The sequence below is a fragment of the Equus asinus genome, chromosome 2, assembly GCF_041296235.1.
Source record: "Equus asinus isolate D_3611 breed Donkey chromosome 2, EquAss-T2T_v2, whole genome shotgun sequence".
NCBI lineage: Eukaryota > Metazoa > Chordata > Mammalia > Perissodactyla > Equidae > Equus > Equus asinus.
The window spans coordinates 127220725-127242009 of NC_091791.1; the positions used below are offsets into that span (position 1 = coordinate 127220725).

The following is a 21285-nucleotide window of genomic DNA, read 5'->3' on the forward strand; positions in this document are numbered from 1 at the left end:
TCTGGCCTGAGTTCCTGCTCTTGTTCTGTGGCCCAGGCAAGAAGAACTCCATCCTCCTCCACAAAGTCCAGCATGACCTCAACTCAGGCGTCTTCAACTACCAGGAAAATGAGATCATCCAGCAGATTGTGCAGCATGACCGCGAGATGGCCCACTGTGCACACCGTGTCCAGGCTGCCGCCTCTGCCACCCCGACCCCCACACCCGTCATCTGGACCCCGCTGATCCAGGCACCACTGCAGGCTGCTGCTGCCACTACCTCCGTGGCCATAGCCCTCACCCACCACCCACGCCTGCCCGCCGCCATCTTCCGCCCTCCCCCAGGCCCCGGGCTGGGCAGCTTCGGGGCCGGGCAGACACCAAGGCACCTGAAGCGGCTGCAGTCCCTTATCCCTTCTGCCCTGGGCTCCGCCTCACCTGCCAGCAGCCCGTCCCAGGTGGACACACCATCTTCCTCCTCCTTCCACATCCAACAGCTGGCTGGATTCTCTGCACCCGCCGGACTGAGCCCTCTCCTGCCCTCCTCCAGCTCTTCCCCACCCCCTGGGGTCTGTGGCCCCTCCCCAGCTCCCACACCATCTGCTGCAGCTGCCACCACCACTGCCGGGTTTGGCCACTTCCACAAGGCGCTGGGTGGCTCCCTGTCCTCGTCCGACTCTCCCCTGCTCACCCCACTGCAGCCTGGCGCCCGCTCCCCACAAGCTAACCAGCCGCCACCCCCTCTGCCGGGGGCCAGGGGAGGCCTGGGACTCCTGGAGCACTTCCTGCCGCCCCCACCCTCATCCAGGTCCCCGTCATCCAGCCCAGGGCAGCTGGGCCAGCCTCCGGGGGAGTTGTCCCCAGGTCTGGCCGCTGGCCCACCAAGTACGCCAGAGACACCCCCACGGCAGCCTGAACGGCAGCCCTTCCTGGCAGGGGCCTCTGGGGGGGCTTCTCCTATAGCCTTTACCCCCCGAGGAGGTCTCAGCCCCACTGGCCACAGCCCAGGCCCCCCAAGAACTTTCCCAAGTGCCCAACCCCGGGCCTCTGGCTCCCACGGTTCCCTGCTCCTGCCACCTGCATCCAGTCCCCCACCCCCCCAGGTCCCCCAGCGCCGGGGTACACCACCCCTCACCCCAGGCCGCCTCACCCAGGACCTCAAGCTCATCTCAGCCTCTCAGCCGGCCCTACCCCAGGATGGGGCGCAGACTCTCCGCAGAGCCTCCCCACACTCCTCTGGGGAGTCCATGGCTGCCTTCACGCTCTTCCCCAGAGCTGGGGGCGGCAGTGGGGGCAGCGGGGGCCTCGGTCCCCCTGGGAGACCCTATGGTGCTGTCTCTGGCCAGCACGTCACTCTGCCTCGGAAGACATCCTCAGGTTCTTTGCCACCCCCTCTTTCTTTCTTTGGGGCAAGAGCCGCCTCTTCTGGGGGGCCCCCTCTGACTGCTGCCCCCCAGAGGGAACCTGGGGCCAGGTCTGAGCCAGTGCGCTCCAAACTGCCGTCCAATCTCTGAGCTGGGACCCCCTCCTCCCTCTCCTCGCTTTTTTTCTCCCTTCAGGTTTAACTGTGATTAGGAGATAATACCAATAACAATAATAATTATCATTTAAAAAAAAACTCACACCAGAAAAACAAAAGACAGCAGAAAATAACCAGGTATTCTTAGAGCTATAGATTTTTGGTCACTTGCTTTTATAGACTATTTTAATACTCAGCACTAGTGGGAGGGTGGGGGGAGGGGAGCAGGCAGGGCCCAAACACAAAAGCCAGAGGAAGGCAGGTGGGGTCTCTGGGGCTTGGCAGGGGTGGGGGTGACCCATGTTTGGGGTTCCTAGAGCAGATCTGTCATTGTATTCGTTTAAGGGCAACAGCCATTGCCAGCCCCTTAGCTGTGAACTTGGAGCCCCATTCTGCTGGGGGTCATCTTGTTGCCCCAGAAAGGGGCTGCCCTTGGGTGTGTTCCTGGGGAGCCTCAGTTGCCTGAGTCCTTGGGACAAAACAGGGCCAGGGCCCTGAGAGTCTTGCGTTTTTTCTACTGCAAACTTAGCAAGATATGTATATGAATATGTATATGAATATGTATATGAGTATGTATGTATATGTATGTAAGATGCGTCTATGTATAGCTATGTAGCGCTCTGCAGAGCCATGTAGATAGCCACTCACATGTGTGCACATGTGTGTGCAACCTAGTTTAACCCCATGTCGCCAGGACACCCAGGTCACTTGACATCCAGCAGCCAACCTTGGCCCTGCCACTGGGTCTTGGGGAGTCTTCTCTCCAGGCCTCAGGGAAGAGTCCCCCAGGGTTCTCAGCAGGCCCCCTCTCTCCCCATGTCTGGTCTCCGATCCAGACCCAGACTGACCTCTCACCTCGTGGAAGCAGAAGACTCGGCTGTGCCTCTCCTTTCCTGTAGGGCCTCAAGCACATCCTGTCGCCTCTGTGGCCCTCGGTTTTCCCATCTGTACAGTGGGAGGTGAGAGAACTTCTTTACTGAGTCTGCTCTGTGCCAACCACTGGTTTAGCGCTGTGCACTCATTAACTCCTTCCATGTACAAAGACCACGAGGCAGGTCTTTTGATTCTCCCCATTTCACAGATGAGGAGACTGAGTTTGGGTAATTTTTCCAGAGTCATGTAACTAGGAGTGGCAGAGCTGGGACTGATCGGAGATTTGCATCCAAGCCTGCCCGGGGCAGAGCCCGTGCGCCTTCCCTGAGAGCACTGTTCAGAGGGGCTGAGTTAGGTGGCCTCCAGACATGGTGCAGAGGGAAGGGAATCAGACCTGGTTTGAATCCCAGCCCTGCCACTCCTTAGCTGTGTGCTCTTGGGCAAGATATCTGACCTTTTCTGTTACCTCATTTGTGCAATGAGAATAATTATGGTCCCGCCTCACCAGGACCTATGAGGCCCAGATGAGAAAAGTCCTATATGTGAAACGCCCAGCCCAGCACCTGGCACGTACCATAGTAGGTACTCAGTAAATCATGTTTTTCTGCCCCCTCCTCATGCTCCCTCCCCAGCCTGTTGCTCCAGTGAGCTATGGTGGGAGCCCGGGCACGTTGCTGAGGGCTCCAGGACTTACATCTCAGGATGCAGGAGGGGGCTGGGTCTCCTGAGGAGCCTAAAGAAGGTGTGTGGCCACTGGTGGGCTTGAGCCAGGCCTTGAGATGTGGGAGGAGTTAGAGGGAATGGGGAGAGGGGAGGAAGGGAAGGAAGAAGGAAGGACAAGTAAAGGAAAGAGAGGAAGGAGGGAGCAGGAGGTGGGCTGGGGTGCACGGTGGGGGTGTGACTGAGGTAGATGTGGGGCTGTGGAGTCAGGGGCTTTGGGAGGAGATCCAGAGGCCGGAGGGTCAGAGGGAGGGCCCTGGAGGACAGATAAGGGGATTGGCCTTGATTCTTGAAGGCAAGTAGGAGGCAGAAGCAGGTCCAGAGTGAGGGCCAATGTGAAGGCAGCTCAGATGCCTCCTGAGGCACGATCCTCCCCAGCAAGACCCTGCCAGAGCCAGGGTCAAAGGTCTGCTCCCTGCCTATATGGCAGGAGCAAGTCTGGCTGCCAAGTCCTGAATAATGAGGAAGGCTGGTTCCACCTTGTCCTTCTAGAAGCCTCCTCCATGCTCCAAGCCGGAAGGTTGGCAAGATCAGGTTTTGTCCTGAGCTGTCCTGGGATGTGAGACAGGCCAGTTTCTCCACAGATGGGCCACAGGGACTGGGAGGCAATAATCCGGGAGAGAAGGGGGTGAAGGATCCTGGGGTCTTAGGTAGAGGCTAGGAGCCGCCTGGCCTTGGTCTCTAATGGGGCCCCGGGAGTTCTCAGAGCTGGAAGGATTTAATCAGTAGCCTCGATCTCAGTCCTACACCCACCCCTGCCCCCCAAGGAAGACATCAGGACTTGATCCAAACCCACAGTCTAGTCCTGGAGGTGGCAGGGCGGGTGGGGCGGGGCAGGAATGGGGGTGGAGAGCCCAGGGGCAGGGAGAGTGAGGACCACCCCCCTTGCCATCAGGGCCTGGGCTCACCACCCTCTTCTCTTCACACACACACACACACACACACACACACACACACACACACACACACACATTTTATAAAAGCTCCAACCCAGTCCAGCCCCTCCACAGAGACTGGGGGAGCCGGGTCCGGTCAGTGGGGCGTCCCATGCCGAATCCCCCACAAGCAATTTTCAAATCTTCCACTTTTAAAACAGAAAACGGTAAATGGGCCGTGTTGTATATTTTATTTAAATAAAAAAAATTCCAGCACGTGCTGCCTTCTTCTAGGGGCCAGGGATTGGGGTGGGGTGGTGAGGTTAATGGGGAGTACTGGAGGCTCGAGAGCTGGGCTGTGGATGGCGCTGGGCTATGACCTCCAGAGCATGTGTGGGCACTTGTGTGCACAAACCTGTGTCCCCAAGAGCTGCGGGGCAAAGGTGCTAGAAGATGAGTGGTCTGGCTGTGGACGTGGTGTGGACTCCATGGACTGGTGAGAGACATTGAGGAGGGTGAGCACGTGTGTGTGTGTGTCCTTTGCTCCTGGAGGTGTGAGACCCTGACTCAGATCGTTCCCACCCCAGCTGCCAGGGCTCCAGAGTCCCTGGGACTCCTTGGTGCCCCCTCAAGAATGAGGGTAGTCAATGTGCAGGTGAACTGTTGGATACTGAAGAGGGAGATGCCCTCGTAGCCTGATCAGATGGGCGTTAAGAAGCTAGAGGGCGGCAGGGAGACGAAGGTGACCAGGCTGGGGGGAGGGGTCACGGCAGGACAGAGCTTGCCTTTCAGAGTGGCCAAGGGTGGGCCACGGCTGCTGGGCTCCTGTGTCAGTTGGGGAACCTGAGGACACACGGGGGATCTGGGGCCTCACTGTTAGGAGGTGTCGCACCCAGCGGTAGGCCTGGCCCCCAGACCCTCTGCAAAGCCCTCAGAGGGCAGCCTCCACCCGCGCTGGCTGCAGAAGGTTCCCGCAGGCCCTGGCCTCCTCGGGTAGGAGAGAGGCAGCCAGCCAGGGCCGGAAGCGCGAGCTCCCTGGGGCTCCCTCCCGGCGGCGACGACGCGGCGCGGGGAGTGCCGTGTTGCCCGCCGCCAGAGGAGGGGAAATTCCTTGGGAAAGGGCAGGGAACCCGATCCTCATCACTGATTGCCGAGTGGATGCTGTTTCCATGGTAACCGGCCTGGGAGTCCTGTTGCTAAGGAGGCAGCTCCGCAGGCCCGGCGTCCCCATGACAACCGCCCCCTACGGCCCAGGCTGCGGAGCTTCCCTGGGACCCGCAGGGAGGGCAGGGGCGGGACGCAGGCTTGGCCTTTGGGGCTATGGGGAGGCCTTTGCGGACAGACAGCGACTGTGAAGAAGAGCAAGGTGGGAGGGATTAACTGTGGGCCCCAACCAAGCCGCGAGGGTAGTGCCGGCGGCGGAGGGCCTGAGAACACTCACCCCCTCCCCGCACCCCTGCCCACTCGCGCTGGATCGACCCCGGACGCCGGCACAGGGCCTTGCTCCTCCATTGACGGGCCGGGGCAACACCAGTCACTATGTTCTCTGTTCCCTGACTCCAAAAGGACACTTAGGAAGTATCTACTGTGTGCTGGGCATTCCATCCTTACAACCACCCTAAAGGGTAAGAATTAGCCTCAATTACAGTGAGCTAAAGGGCATGAGGCGCATAGAGGTAAGGAGCTCACCCCAGACCAGCTGGAACATGCAGGAGCTGGGATGCACCCCCAGGTCCTAGAGACTCAAACCCTGTTGCTCCCTCTTGGTGGTACCAAGGGCCAGTGGTAAGGGCTGTCTGTCCCAGTGCAGACAAGAAACTGTGCAGTGTCTGCGGAGAATTTAAAAGCAAGATTAAAAATGACTAAATGTCAGTTTGCTTTCTCTTATCTTTCACCATCACCATCTATCAGCGATTCTGAACAACATCATTGATAAAATACTCTTCCCACCATAGGAGACACCACCACCACCACCTACCAATGTCACTGCACCCCATGCTCCAGCCCCCACAGATACCCGCCGTGCTGATGGCTGCCAGCGGGGCGGCAAGGCTGAAGGCCTCCTTTCCATCTTGGTGGTGCTCAACCAGACTGGAACTTTTTCAAGAACATTTTAAAAGTGTAATGCAATCCCTCCCTCGCCTCCATGTCTCTTCCCAGCAGCTGCTCCCTGCCTTCCCGGCCATGCTTGTTGGGAGTTGTCTCCACTCCCTACCCTTGCCTCCCTTCCTCTGAGTCACTTCTTCCTCCACCGCAGTGTGGCTCCCACCTCCTCTCCGCCCCAAGGTCAGCAGCGGCTCTTGTTGCAAAGCGGCTCTTGTTGCAAAGTCCGGTCACGGCGTCCTCGGCCTTATCCTGTCACCTTCCCAGCAGCGCCTGGGCCCCTGCCAGCTTTGAGACCCCACTCTTTTCCTCGCTGCTCCACCTCTTTGTTCAGCCTCAGCTGGAGGGGCTCTTCTTTCTCCTGAAGGTCAGTGTTCCTGGGCCTCCGGCCTTGGCTCCCACTCCACATGCACTTCTCACTCCACATGCACGTCCTGGAAACCTCAGCCACGTCCATGGCTTCTTTGGCCTGGAAGGCAATGCCTCCAAGATTTGCCCTTCAGTTCACACCCCCACATCCCCTGAGCTTCAGCCTGGGCACCTGCTGCTGCCGCCTGGTGGTTCCTCTTCCTTTTCTGATGGACCCTTTTGTTCTTTCTTGAATTCGCAGCTTTGGATGCACTACAGAGCACGCCCTCTCCGACCCCCACCCCACCCCACCCCTGGCTGATTTTGTTTTTCCAATTTTCTTTCTCTTGAGGGTGGAATATTTCATGCATATGGAAGATATAAATAAACATGTAAGTAAATACACAATAAATGCATAAGATATTAAAAATATGATAAACAGTATGTACCAATCACTCAGTTTAAAAAATAGAACATAAGGAATCCCTGTGAGGGCATCTGTGCGGGTCCCCCCCTCCCAAGAAGACCGCTCATCTGACTGTTAATTCTAGACTCCCTTACTTTCCCTGATAGTTTTCCTACAAAATAAAAAGTCTCTGAATAATGCCTTCAGTTGTGTGCCAAGGTGGGAGGAGGCATGGAAGTCGTTGCCTTTGTTGGGGGGAGGATTTTATCAATAATATGATTCAGAATTACTGATGCATGGTGATAATAAAAAGCCAACTGAGTTTTAGTCTATTTTATTATTGTTTTAAGTTTCTTTACAAATAATACCCCTTTCATTGCCTGCACCAGCGGTGGACCATATCCCCTCCACTTTTATACCCCACTGAATATGTTTGTAATATTTGGAACTTTCCATAAGTGGTATCATGCTATATGTATTCTTTAGTAATTTGCTTTTGTCATTCAATATTTGATTTTGAGACCCTGCTGACACATGGAGCATAGTTAGGTCATCCTCACTGCTGTACCGCATGCCAGTACAGGAATGTATGTGTTCTTCTGGAGACAGATATTTTGGTCAATTCCAATTCTTGTTATTACGAACGCTGCTACAACAAACGTTCCCGTGTGTGGCTTCTGATAAAGATGTGTAAAAAGATCTCTAGGCTCTGTATCTAGGAGTGGAATAACTGAGTCATAGGGTGAATTAATCTTCACTTTATAAGATAATGCCAAGCTGTTTTAAGTAGTTCTAACGATTTACACCCCCACCTGCAGGGTATGAGAGTCACTCTTGCTCCACATTTTGGCCAATAATTGGAATCATCAGAGTTTCTTATTTTTCCCAATCTAGTGATATCTAATTGTATTTTAATGTGCAAATCCCTAATTACTACTAAGGTTGAATGTTTTTTCGTGTATTCATTTGCCATTTGTGCTTCCTCTTCTGAGAAATATTTTTTCATGGATTTTGCCTGATTTTCTGTTGTTGTCTTTTCATTGATTCATAGGAGTTTTACACACATGAACACACACACATATTTGTTTGAAAAATGAATCCTTTGTTCATCATACATATTGTAAATATCTTCTTCCTGTTTATGGCTTGTATTTTCACTTTTTTGGGGTGTTCTTTGATGAACAGAAGTTTTGCATTTTAATGAGGTCAAGTTTAGCAATATTTGAAAAAATGTCTGGTACTTCTTTAGTGCCTTTTTTACTGGTTTAAGAAACTGTCTCACTCTAATGTTATAAAGATATTCTTCTGCATTAATTTCTAAAAATATGAAGTGTTGCTTTTCACATTTAAGTCCTTAACCTGAGTGACCTTGACTTTAGGTATGGTGTTAGGGCAGAGTTCAACTTCATTTTTGCCCCATATGGACAACCAATTTTCCCTACTAATTTACAATGTCACTTATATGTCATATCTGGGTCTATGTTGAGGCTGTCTACTTAGTGCCATTAGCGGATTTAAACAGTACACTGTCTTAGTTATTATAGCTTTATAAAGAATAAAGTTGATGTCTAGTAGAGCAAGGCCTCCCACCTTCTTCTTAAGGAAGGTCTTGGTTATTCTAGTCTCTTTATGCTATCATATACATTGTATAAGCAATTTGTTAAGGTGCATAAGGAATTTGATGGAATTCTGATTTGAAATTTTGTCATTTGTGCAGTTGAATTGATTCTGACTCCTAGTGACCCCATGCACAGCAGAGTGCCACCTTGCCTCTCTTTTTGCGCCGTCCTCTCATCTTCCATTGCTGTACCAGACCATGCTCTGCTGCTCTTCATGGGTTTTCATGGCCATTTTTTGGGAAATGGGTGGCCCTGTACTTCTTCCTAGTCTGTCTTAGTCTGGAAGCTCCACTGAAACCTGTCCACCGTGGATGACCCTGCTGGTATTTGAAATACTAGTGGCATAGCTTTCAGCATCAAAGCAACACACAGCCGCCACAGTATGACAACCAGCAGACGGTAGTGTGGCTCCCTGACAGGAAATAAAATGGGCCATGGTGGTGAGAGTGCCGAATCTTAACCACTAGACCACAAGGGCTGGCTGATTTGAAGTTATGTGAACATTATTATTAAAATTTGTATTCTTATGGATGAACAGGATGTAACTCTTTCTGAATTTGGGTGTTCTTTAATGTCTTTTGTATTAGTCAGGGTAATTAGCACTAGCCTCCCCAATAGAAAAAGCCCCAAATTTCAATGGCTTAACCCAATGAAGGTTTATTCCATCAGGTTTATCCCCTGCAGGCCAGACATTCCCTCTCCTTATAGCAGCGTGAACTCCTGGTCTCCAAGATCACTGTGGGAGAAGAGACAAGAGGAAGAGATGACTGAGTATGAGCTAGTACCTCCAGCAGTGACACACATCACTTCCTCTTATGTTCTGTTGTCACTTGGCCACAACGTAACTGCAAAGGAGGCTGCCATATGTGGGGGAGCACATTGCTAATTTTATCTATTTTCTTTATCGAGGTTTAATTTATATATAACAAAATTCTCCAATTTTCAGTGTGCAGTTCAATGAGTTTTGACAAATTTACACAGTCCTCTAACCACCTCAACAATTAAAATCTAGAACATTTCCATCACTCCTCCAAATTCTCTCATGTTCTTTTGCAGTCAATCTCTTCCTCCCACTCCTGACCCCTGGCAATCTGCTTTCTGTCACTGAAGTTTTGCCTTTTCTAGAATTTTATATAAATGGAATCATAAAGTATGTCATCTTTTGTGTCTGATTTTTTTCATTCAGGCTAAAGCTTTTAAGCTCTGTTCTTGTTGTGTGCATTACGGAGCACCGTCCCCTCGTATGGCTGTGCCACAGTTTGTTTCTTCATTCACCTGCTGATGCACACTTGGGCTATTTCCAGTTTTGGGCTATTAAGAGTAAGGCTCCTATGAACATTCATGTTTAAGTCTTCATGTGGATGTGGATTTTCATTATCTTGAGTAAATATCCAGGAGTGGTATTGTTGGGTCATATGGTAAATATACGTTTGGCTTTATAAGAAATTACCTGATTACTTTCCAAAGCTGGAATACCGTTTTGCATTCCTACCAGCAATTGTATGAGAGTTCCAGCTACTGCATGTCCTTGCAACACTTGATATTGTCAGTCTTTTATTTTTACCATTCAAGAGGGTGTGTAATGTTAACTCCTGTTTTTTTTTTAAGATTGGCACCTGAGCTAACACCTGTTGCCAACCTTTTTTTTTTGCTCCCCAAATCCCCCCAGTACATAGTTGTATCTTTTAGTTGTGGGTCCTTCTAGTTGTGGCATGTGGGACACTGCCTCAGCATGGCCTGATGAGCGGTGCCATGTCCGCGTCTAGGATCCAAACCGGCAAAACCCTGGGCTGCCGAAGCGGCCACGGGGCCGGCCCCAACTCCTGGTTTTAATTTGCACTTCCATAATATTATAGAGCCAGCCCTGGTGGTCTACTGGTTAAGATTCGGCGCTCTCATAGCCATGGCCCGGGTTCATTTCCAGGTCAGGGAACCACACCACCCGTCTGTCAGTTGACTTACTGTGGCAGCTGCATGTTGCTGTGATGCTGAAAGCTAGGCCACTGGTATTTCACATACCAGCAGGGGCACTCATGGTGGACACGTTTCAGCGGAGCTTCCAGACTAAGACAGATGAGGAAGACGAACCCAGCCACCCATTTCTGAAAAAATAGGCCATGAAAACCCTGTGAATAGCAGCAGAACAAAGTCTGATATAGCACTGGAAGGTGAGAGGATGGTGCAAAAAGACCGAGTAGGGTTCTGCTCTGCTGTACACAGGGTTGCTAGGAGTCTAAATTGATTCGATGGCACTAATAACAACAAATGACTAAAGAGGCTGAGCATCCTTTGAGTGTTTATTTGTTACCCATGTGTGTTCTTTGGTAAAGTGACTGTTCAAAGCTTTATCCATTTGTTTTTACTGGGTCATTTGTTTTCTTATTATTGAATTATAAATAATATATTCAGGATACAAGTCCTTTATAAAATACATGTTTTGCAAATATTTTCTCCCAGTTTATGGCTTGCCTTTTCATTTTCTTAACCACGTCTTTCAAAGGGTAAACATTTTAAATTTTGATGATGTTCAACTTATCAAACTTTTCTTTTATGATTTGTGCCTTTTGACAAGGGAATTAAAATGATATACTAGAAAATATTTACTTAACACAAAAGAAGGCAGTAACAGAGTAATAGAGGGACAAAAAAATAGACATATAGAAAACAAATAGCAAAAAGCCAGATGTAAATTCTACCTTATCAATAATTACATAAAATGTGAATAGATTAAACACTCAAAAGGTCGAAATTGGTGAGTGAGTCAACAAACTATATAATTTTGACATATATATGTATATATGTCAAAACTATACTATATAGCTATATAATATATAATATTATTTATTAATATATTAATAACAAAATAATTTATAATATAATACTATTTATTATATTATTAAATATATTAAATATATTTTATATATTATATATATATAATTCAACTATATACTGTGTACAAGAGACACACTTCATATTCAAAGACATAAATAGGTTGAAAGGATGTGAAAAGATGTATCATATAAACATTAGCCAAAAGAGAGCTAGAGTGGCTATACCAATATCAGACAAAGTACACTTTAAGACAAAGTTGTTACTAAAGACAAAGGATATTTTAAAATGATAAAAAGGTCAATCTGTCAAGAAGATTTAACCATTATAAACATATATGCACCTAACAACAGAGCCCCAAAATTCATGAAGCAAACCTGACTTAATGGAAGGGAGAAATAGACAATTCAACAATAATAGTCGTAGACTTCAATACCCCACTTTCAACAATGGATAGAACAACTGGATAGAGGATCAGAAAGAAAATAGAAAATTTGAAAAACAATATAAACCAACTAGATCTAATGGGAATCTAGAACACTCCTCCTATCAACAGCAAAATACATATTCTTCTCCAGTGCATATGGAACATTCTCCAGGATAGACCACATGTTAGGCCACAGAACAAGTCTCAATAAATTTAAAACAACAGAAATCATACACAGTGTGTTCTCTGATTACCATATAATGAAATTAGAAATCGATAACAGAAAGAAATTTGGAAAATTCACAAATATATGGAATTAAACAACACACTGCTAAAGAACAAATGGATCAAAGAAGAGATAACAAGGAATATTAGAAAGCAAACTGAGATGAACAGAACAAAAACACAACATACTGAAACTTACAGGGCATAGCAAAAGCAGTGCTCAGAGGGAAATTTATAGCAGTAAGCTCCTATATTAGAAAAAATCAATAACTTAAACATTCACCTTAAGAAACTAGGAAAAGAAGAGCAAACTAAACAAACAGCAAAAAGGAGAGAAGCAAATAATAAAGATTAGAGCAGAAATAAATGAAAGAGAATAGAAAAACAATACAAAGAAATCAGCAAAACCAGCAAAGAATCAGCAAAAAAGTGGTTCTTTGAAAAGGTCTACAAAATTGACAATTTGACGATTGACCCTGTTGGAGACTACAAGGCAATTGAGCCCACTTCCAAAAAATGATATAATAGGAATGTATGCACCCTCTGTGCAAAATGCACATGCCTTTGTATAAAGTGGGCGTACGCAGTATTACAGGGCTGTCAAAAGTCTTAGCCGAGAGAGCATTTTTTCCCCCTGGTAATTACGACATTGAGATAGAACTGCCATTTCAAAACTTCCCAGGTAACCAATTTTTTGAATTTCTGTGAACAAACTTGAAATTTCAGTTTCTTTGATCTGACAATCAATAATTTTAACAAACATCTGAATAAGTGCTTCAAGGAAAGTTTTCATATGCAAATGTTCCAATTTTACTTCATTTGGGGGCATCAAATTAACTCTGTGAATTCCATATCAAAGAAAATAAACCTGCTGCTTGTACCAAAAACAAAAACAAAAAAGAAAGCCAGACTGCCAAAAAACAAAGGAGAAAGAGAGAGACAGAAGACTCAAAATATTAACATCAGGAATGAAAGAGGGCTTATTACTACCAACCACTAGGAAATAAAAAGTAATCTAAGGGACACTATGAGCCATGTTTGCCAACAAGTTGGATAACCCAGGTGAAATGGACGAATTGTTACAAACACAAAAACTACCACAAATGAATCAAGAGGAAATAGAAAATCTGAATGGACCTACAACAAGCAGAGAGATTACATCAATAATAAACCTTCCCATGAAGAAAAGCCCAGGCCAGCTGCCTCACTGGCGAATTCTATCAGATGTCTGAAGAACAATCTTTCACAAACTCTTCCAAAAAGTAGGAGGCAACACTTCCCTGACTCTAGGAGGCCAGAATTACACGGATACCAAAACCAGAGTAAAAAATACAAAAAAAGAAAACTACAGGCCAATATCTCTTACAAATATAGACACAAAAACTCTTCAACAAATTGGCAAGGGAGATGAGGATTTTACTTCCTTTAAATCCAGCAACGCCATCGGGCTTCCCTGGGGCTTCCTTTCCTGGCAGGCTGGTTTCTTGCGGCGCCCTCTCATGAGTTTCCCTTTCAGTGTCTGGCTGTGTGCTGTGTCAGGCGGGCTCCTCCCTCCTGCCCAGCCCTCCTCTCTGGCCTCCAGGGTCCTGGTATCAGGCTTTTCTCAGGGAAACACCAGCTTCCCTTTTCCTTTACCACTGGCTTCAGTTTTCTGGTCCTCAGCTGGGGAAACCCCTTACTTTCTTTTGAGCAAATCATTTACAGTCCTTCTGTAGTCATTTAGCCAGCGTCTGAGTTTTCCGTGCTTTTCAGATCCAGTGCAAGCAGTGCTGGAAGAAACTCCATTTCCTTTTTCTAGTGAATTCCCCCAATAATCTCAGTGTTACTTGCTCTGTGACTCGCAGAGTCTGCAGTCAGGGTTGGAAGTTCCTTCCTCCTTTACCAGATCACTTTGTCAGGTCTCTTAGCACTTTTCGTGCTGGGTGGTAACTTCTGTCTGTGAAATGTCTGTGTCCCCCTCTAGAGCGTGGATACATCAACAGAGACTGCCTTACTCATTTTGCATCCTCGGTGCCTGGCACACAGTAGGCCCTCAGGAACACTTGTGAAACCATGAATGATTACCAGCTTCTTGGGAGAGGAAGACTCTTTTCTGACCGGCTTAAAATATTCCTTCCCTCACACCACCTGCCCACACCAATATCCCTTTGGCTTCAGTTCCAGCCAGTTTCCCTTCTGTGCGTTAGTCTAGAATTTTCATCAGCTGGCTCTCTTGCCATTTCCCGGGTGACTTTGTCTGTGGGAGCCTGATCCATCATTTTGCCTTCAAGAACAGATCCCAGCTCTTCCTGTCCCCTCTCAGAAAACTGCCCAGAATTCTCTGGGTTTTGAGTTTATGAAAGGAACCCACCTATTCTTAACTCACTAGGACTGTCCTACCTGACCAACCAAACCCAGCTCGGCTGGGCCCAGCAGCACCCTTGCAGTGTCCCTGGGATTTTGAGGAGCATATTGCCACCTCTGTGCATCCTCCATCTCCTCTGCATTGGCACGCTGGTGCCCCAGCACTCAATCCAATCACAGGGGGCTGAGCACAGCCCTAGAGGCCCCAGCCTCAGCGCGATCCAGGATGGCTGGGATTTGTTCTCCTCAAGGTATCTGATGGCCACGTGAAGCGAGCAGCTTCCCAGCTCTGCAGTGGCCTCCTCCGTCTGGGTAGATAGCATCACATTAATTCCTAGACTCAGCTTAGCCTTACCTCTGTAAACCCTTTCTGAGTGTATGCTCCTGGGGAGAATGAGGACTTGTCAAGTTCCCCCAGCAGTGGACCCGGATGACTCCAAGTCCATCCCCCTCACCAGGCAAGTTCACTTAGTGAACACCTACGGTGTGCTAGGCACTGGGATGGAGAATCCAAAAACAAGCGTGATTGTTTTCCTTAAGGAGTTCAGCATATTGGAAGAGACAGAAATAGGAACAAGAATGTTCAGGGATCAGGATGGTTAGGCTGGGTCTTTAAAGACGACTAGAAATTTACCAGGCAGAGGAAGCCAGTAGTGAGGGTAGCGGGTAGGGAGAGAATTTGAGGCAAAGGGGCCAGACATCGTGGTTCATCCTGTAAGTGCAGATTCCTCTCTATGGTAGGGCCGAATCTGAGTGAGAGGGTAGATCATGTGGCAGATAAAACAGAAGAGGCAGACAGGGCCACCTGGACTCGATTCTGCAGGGCAGGTGATGCGGGAGCTATTGCAAGATGTTGAGCAGGGGGAGAGGCCAGGTTTGAGTTAGAAGAATCACCTCCATAGTTTTGTGGAGCCTGGAGGTGGCGGGAGAGGGGCCGGGGGTGGGGGGGTGGGGGTGGGTGAAGGGTGTGTCAATGAGGAATTTGCCCAATAGATGACAAAGATGAACCACTTTGGGGGACATTTGAGAGCTAGAGCTGCAGGATTTGGTGAGCAATGTGCCGTGGGGTCGAGGGAAGGCTTTAGAATGGCTCCCGGATTTCTCCTCTGGGAAACCAGTTCCACAGAAAGCAGGCTCATTAGACTCATTAATGAGGGGCAGGCACCCAGCACACACACCTACGATGGGGTGATGGCACTTTGCTCCAGGACATTGAGATGGAGGGAAATGTAAACGGATTGCAACCCAGACACCAGCTGAGGTCAGCCTGTATCTTAAAATCTGGATAAGGCTGATTGGATTCACGTTTCTTTCTTCTTGTTTTTTTTTTTTTTTTTTTTTTGAGGAATATTGGCCCTGAGCTCACATCCCTGACCCATCTTCCTCTACTTTATATGTGGGACGCCTAGCACAGCATGGCTTGCCAAGTGGTGCCATGTCCGCACCTGGGATCCGAACCGGTGAACCCTGGGCCACTGAAGTGGAACGTGTGCACTTAACCGCTGCACCACGGGGCCAGCCCCGAATTCTCAGGTTTAGATTGTTCTGGCTACTTCTGACTCTGAGCTGCTGCTTCTGGTGAACCACTGCCATTATGGTCACCCTCACCATGCCAGACTCATGGCCTGTCCTTCACCATGTTGGGCCAGATGCTGTCTTCTTTGTCGGGAGGAAGCAGTAATCACTTGAGGCCCTAAACACACAGCAGACATTATACAAGATTTGGGGTGTCGGAGGAAGTTTACGCCACAGAGGTGCAAAGAGCAAACAGTATTTAATTACCTCTCAGATCTTCTCATTTTAGAATATTCTTGTGGCATCTCAAGGCAGCCACTTCTCACTGGGGGTTCCTTCCCACCCTGCCCCTCATTCTCTAACAATCTCGTTGATTAAAACTGCTGCCAGTGCTACTGCCCCACTTCCCAATTATTTCAGAAAATTCCACATTCTTCTTACTCTACACTGCAGCAAGAGCTCCCTCTAACCCTTGTGAGCTCAGCTCTAGGCCCATCTTTTCATTTCCAAAACTCATCACGTTTCTAGTTGAGGAAAAGAGCATCTCAAGATGAACCTCATCCACTCTGCTTAGATTTTGAATATCATTTGTATTTTTAGTTTTAAAATATCATTTTTGTTGTAGATTATAGTTTTAAATATTTTTTTCAACATGACACACTTTTAAAAGATTATGAGAAATGGAAAGTAGTATTTTCCTTCAATTACTGTCTCCCACCTCTGCCCCAGACCCCTGGGAACTTCCTCCTTTGGTAGCTGGAAACCCAAGGTGAAGAGTCAGGCACTGTTGTCTGTGGCCCCTCTGTCTGTGCGCATGCGTTGGGCTGGCCACTCTTGGCTCCCTGGGTTTCTGCTCCCTACCCTCTCCGCCATCAACTGGATGGCTTGCTCAGTGCTGTTCTCCAGTCTCTCCTGATGATAGCACACCCCTGGCAGGAAGGTGGCTGAAATTGAGAGGGGCTGATGGACTGGAGAAAGAAGGTGTTTTTTTTCTTACAGAGCCTTGTTCAGAATGTTCATCTTAGAACCAATCTGGAGGACATCCTTGCCCTAGTTCCCAGCACCTAGTTGGTCATTGTGGCATCAGCATCATTTCTTATGACTCTGCCAGGCAGACAGGTCTTTGGCATCTTTTGAGTTCACCTCAGGACACCAAACGGCTGTGGCTGCTGGAATGGGAGGGTCCCGGCTCCAATAACACCAGGGACCTATTAGGATCCCTCCAGGGGAGGGGTGGGGTGTGTACAGGAAACCGACACTCTCCAGGCCATGAGTCCTCATGACTGTCTGTCCATCCACCCAAGAGACAAGCATCTGCTGTTGTCAGAAACTGCCCCTGGCATTAGGCATTGAGAGGAGTGAGAAATGATGATGTCTCCATCCAGTGCACAGTCCAGTGGAAAAAGATTCCGATAAATTACTGCAAATGTGCCAAGAGCGCCCCCTAGGGATGCAGAGGAGGGCCGACACGAGTGGGTTCTCTCCCAGGGCAGGAGTGGTGGTGGAGAGGGCATTTCATGTGCAGACTGAAAAGTGTTTCATGAGCAGCTTTCTGTGGCTAGAATCCTGGGTGCACAAGGCGATGAGTGTAGAACGGAGGCTGCAGCAGACTAGCACAGACTTCAGCGCTGGGAGCTCCAACTCCAGCCTGAGGCCAATGGGGCATCGCTAATGGGAATGATGGGACTGGGTCTCATAAAATACACTCGGCAGCAGAGATGAAGCCCTGTGGCCGACAGAGTAGTTAGTGCGGATGCTAGGCTTTGTATCCAGTCCTCACTCTCCCGCAAGTGCATGGAGGGCAGGGCCCATGGCTGTTGTGGTCACCACTATTGCAAGCCCAGACCCTGGTACACCTTGAGAGATCTTAGAGAGTTATAGACTGAATGTTGGCGACCCCCAAATTCATATTTTGAAATCCTAATCCCCAAGGTGGTGATATTTGAAGGTGGAGCCTCTGGGAGGTGATTAGGTCATGAGGGTGCAGCCCTCATGCATGGGATTAATGCCCTTATATGAGACCCCAGCAAGCTCTCTTGCCCCTTCTGTCATGGGAGGACACAGCCAGATGGCATCTGTGACCAGGAGGCAGGATCTCACCAGAAGCCAGATCTGCTGGTACCTTGAGCTTGGACTTCCCAGCCTCTAGAATGGTAAGGATTAAATGTCTGCTGTTTAAGCCCCCAGTTCGTGATATTTTTGTTACAGCAGCCCAAGCTGAGACAGCATGAATGCAGTCAGAAGGTGAGGCAGCCTGGGAAAGGTGGCACTCCTTGTAGACACGTGCTCCAGGCATCACACACCCATGAGAGGCGGGGTTGGGAGCGGAAGGCCCTGGGCTAGCGCTGGTCCTCAGCCTGTGCCAACACAGTGAGGTGCTGCCCGGGACGCCGCCACAGCAGGGATGTGGTCCGCATCCCCTTTCAGGAGCAGCTGCACTTTTCTGCTGGGGTCATTCGGCTCTTTCCGACAGGTATCGATGCCTCAGGCTGCTCAGTCCCTGAAGGGCAGCAATGGTGGGTGGGGACAAGACAGGACTCATCTTTCTGGCTGGTGGACAACCCGACCACAGCCTGCGGCCTCCTGGCTCACCTGCCACCCCTCCCCAGGGCCCCTGAGAACCCCTGCCTTTACGGTTGTGAGGGCAACGGTGAAGTCAAATTCAAGACGAGAAACAGGGCACCCCAAAGTTCTGCTTTCTCAAGGAAAAAGGAAAATAACTCTTCCATCAGACCAGCGTTTGATTGGATTAAAAAAAGTGTATTGGATTTCCAATACTAAATAAAAACATGAAATTGTTTTTTAAAAAGCCATAGAGTTTACAGCATCGACTACAGAAAAGGCCAAACAAGTGTGTACAGACTAGTCCCCAGCAGTCCTCCAGGCCCCCTCCAGCAGGCAACAAGGCAGCAGACACGTTCGTTCCACATCCTCCTGAAGGCAGCTGCCAAGCAGCAGCTCAACTAGGACATTACGAGACACAATGGTTTAACTTCAAAAGTCACAGGCAAATGTAAGAAAATGTATTCAACTGTGAAAAGGTGCAATACAGAATAGCTTTCCTTTTTCTTAATTAAAAAAAAATCCCAACTCTGAACAGTTATTTTATTTAAAAATAGGTCCTCCCCCCGCCCCAGTTCTGTGGCAGTGTCCAGGTACCAAGGCCCTGAGGTAACAGACGCGTCAGGGTTCACGGGAGAGAATGCCCTGAATACCAAGTGTGTTTCTTTGGGCAAAAGGTAAGCCAGGCTGGGGAATCTCGGCCTCCTGGCGTCCAGAGCACACCGCGTGCCCTCGTCAGGATCAGTGTAAGTGCACTGGTTTTCGAGAATCCTGCCTGGCACTATCCTGTGAGCAGCTAGCACGGCAGCAGGAGTTCCAGCATTGCACTTTTCATTGCCTCCAAAGTAATAAATATAAAGAGCTCATCTTCTAGAAAAGCAAATGTGTGATAAGACCTAAAAAGGGGAACAACCAACACATAAAGGCAAGCGAGGCGCCTGTGGGGCCGGGGCAGTGCTTAGGGCCCCCCAACCGGGGTCTCCGCAGCTGACCTCCTGTTGGCTGTGAACCAAAGCCCGATTTGCCTTCTGCACTGCCTTCCACACTCTCTTCTGGGGATGTGATGGGGAGCAGGGAAGATGCCTGAGGGTGAGTCCTGTCTCTTTTCATAACATTTTCTTAATATTAAAAAAGCCCACCTCAGCTCCTTACCTTTGTAAGAACACAAGAACTATATGCAAAGGCTTGTGTGTGTGGCGGGGCCTCTCAGCATACCTCAGAGACCTCCTGTCCCCATCTGCCCCCCTGTTCTAATCAGGGGCTGAGCTGGGCTGCTGGCAGGGAGGAGGGGCCAGCTGCCTCCTCTGTCCCTGTCCCCTGCTACTCAAAGAAGAATGTTCAGAAAGAAGGGGGAGCCTCCTGGGGGCTGCAGCCTCTGCCAGCCTCAGTCTTGCTAGTGCTTTTCCTAAGGGCTCTGGAACATGAAAGTCGGAGATGGCCTGGCTGAAGACAGGACCTAGAGAGAAGCAGGGAGTCCTATGTGGAAACAAAGGTCCTTCCTTAACTTCCAGCTTCCCCAACGGGAACAATGAAACAGCAGGAAAGTCTCCATCCTTTTCTTGGATTTCCCAGGATTGGGGTCAGGCTCCCTGTCCTGCATCACTCCTGCAACTGGCAACACAGCTCCTGGCTCCTCGGTGTGGTCATTCTTATCAGGACATGATCAAGACATCAGGCAGCTAAATCCTCGAACCCACCTATGCACAGAAAAATTTTTAACTAGATCCAAATGAAACTCCAGTTGCAACTTAGTGACAATAGAGACAGACATGCCGGGAAAGGACAATAAGGAAGACGCTTCCATTCTCTGCAGGCTTCTGGAAGAAAGTACAATGACTGAAACATTCACAGGACCTCAGCAGCCCCTCCACTTCCCATTCCCAACCCCCCAGCCCTCCCCCACCCCAATACTGAAACTGCACAGAAAGCAACAAACAAGTCTTTCCAATGTTACATTTCATTCAAATAGATCTGTAATCTCACAGTGATGAGAGGAGAAAGTCAGGCCTTTAATAATTATAATAAAAAATAATAAAAAAGCTTACAAACAGCAATGCAACATTTCCTCCCCCCTCAAAGTGGTGGATTAACAGCTGGTAGAGGATGCAATGACTCAGAATTAAAAAATAAGAACAAAAACAAAAAACAAGCCAACCCTTGGAACAACCCACACTGTCAATGACTTTCCATATATAATTCAAACAAGCAGTCAAATATCAACCACTTGTGGGAACACCACGGACTTCCTTGGTTTTTGATAGTGTTTTTCTTTTGAAGGTAAAATAAAATAGGACACAAACAAAATCATACATAAATGCCAATGTCTACACTCCATAAAGGCGACGCAGTTGCAGCACGAAGACACAGCCTGATCACAAAGTGAAATGTAGGTTGCACTTCTTGCCTCTTCCCTGGACACATGATTTTGGCCCATGGTGCCCAGTCCTGCAGGGTTTTAGCAGGCAAAGGGAAGCTGCTTTGACACACGCTTCTTCCAGGCTGACCAGGAGAAGGCAGGTGGTCAGGCCTGGAGCCAGACCACGTTGGGGGCTGGCTGGTCTGCTTGCTCACTCTGTGTTCTCAAGTGCTGTCCTCTCGTACTCTGTACAACTCCTTGTTTTCAAGGCTAAGTCCCAAGACGTCTAGACTCAGGTCTGGAGTCATGTCCTGGCGAAGGTCGTCATGCTGTTGTGATGGCGTTTAGGTCCTTCATTAGTCCTTCCAGGTGGGCCATCTCTTTGGTCAGCTCATCTGGTTCATAGCTCTGTGGAAAAGAGAACACTGTGACTGGGCATGCCGAGGAGCCGTCCAGAAGGACAGCTCAGAGAGAGAAGTCAGAGTGTCAAGTGGTCAGTGGTAAACCTGCCCCAAAAGACTGGACTACCAAAACCCCGGCTGGCCCAGGAGAGTCAGAGATTGCAGGATGTGCCCAAGTCACTAAG

General features: G+C 48.9%; 2 protein-coding genes across 15 annotated transcripts in view; one reads left to right on the plus strand and one right to left on the minus strand.

Annotated features, from left to right (window-relative positions):
- HCN4 (hyperpolarization activated cyclic nucleotide gated potassium channel 4) overlaps nucleotides 1–6271 on the plus strand; it is a 58838-nt gene extending 52567 nt beyond the window's left edge. For both annotated transcript variants that reach the window (XM_070498372.1, XM_044764578.2), the window contains one exon: nucleotides 37–6271. In XM_070498372.1, coding sequence (XP_070354473.1) covers nucleotides 37–1493 — 1457 coding nt within the window. In that variant the 3' untranslated portion in view covers nucleotides 1494–6271. The remainder of the gene's footprint in view (nucleotides 1–36) is intronic.
- A 12249-nt stretch (nucleotides 6272–18520) lies between these two features.
- The window catches only part of NEO1 (neogenin 1), a 249324-nt gene continuing 246559 nt past the window's right edge, over nucleotides 18521–21285 (minus strand). For all 13 annotated transcript variants that reach the window (XM_070498461.1, XM_070498457.1, XM_070498490.1 and 10 more), the window contains one exon: nucleotides 18521–21107. In XM_070498461.1, coding sequence (XP_070354562.1) covers nucleotides 21024–21107 — 84 coding nt within the window. In that variant the 3' untranslated portion in view covers nucleotides 18521–21023. The remainder of the gene's footprint in view (nucleotides 21108–21285) is intronic.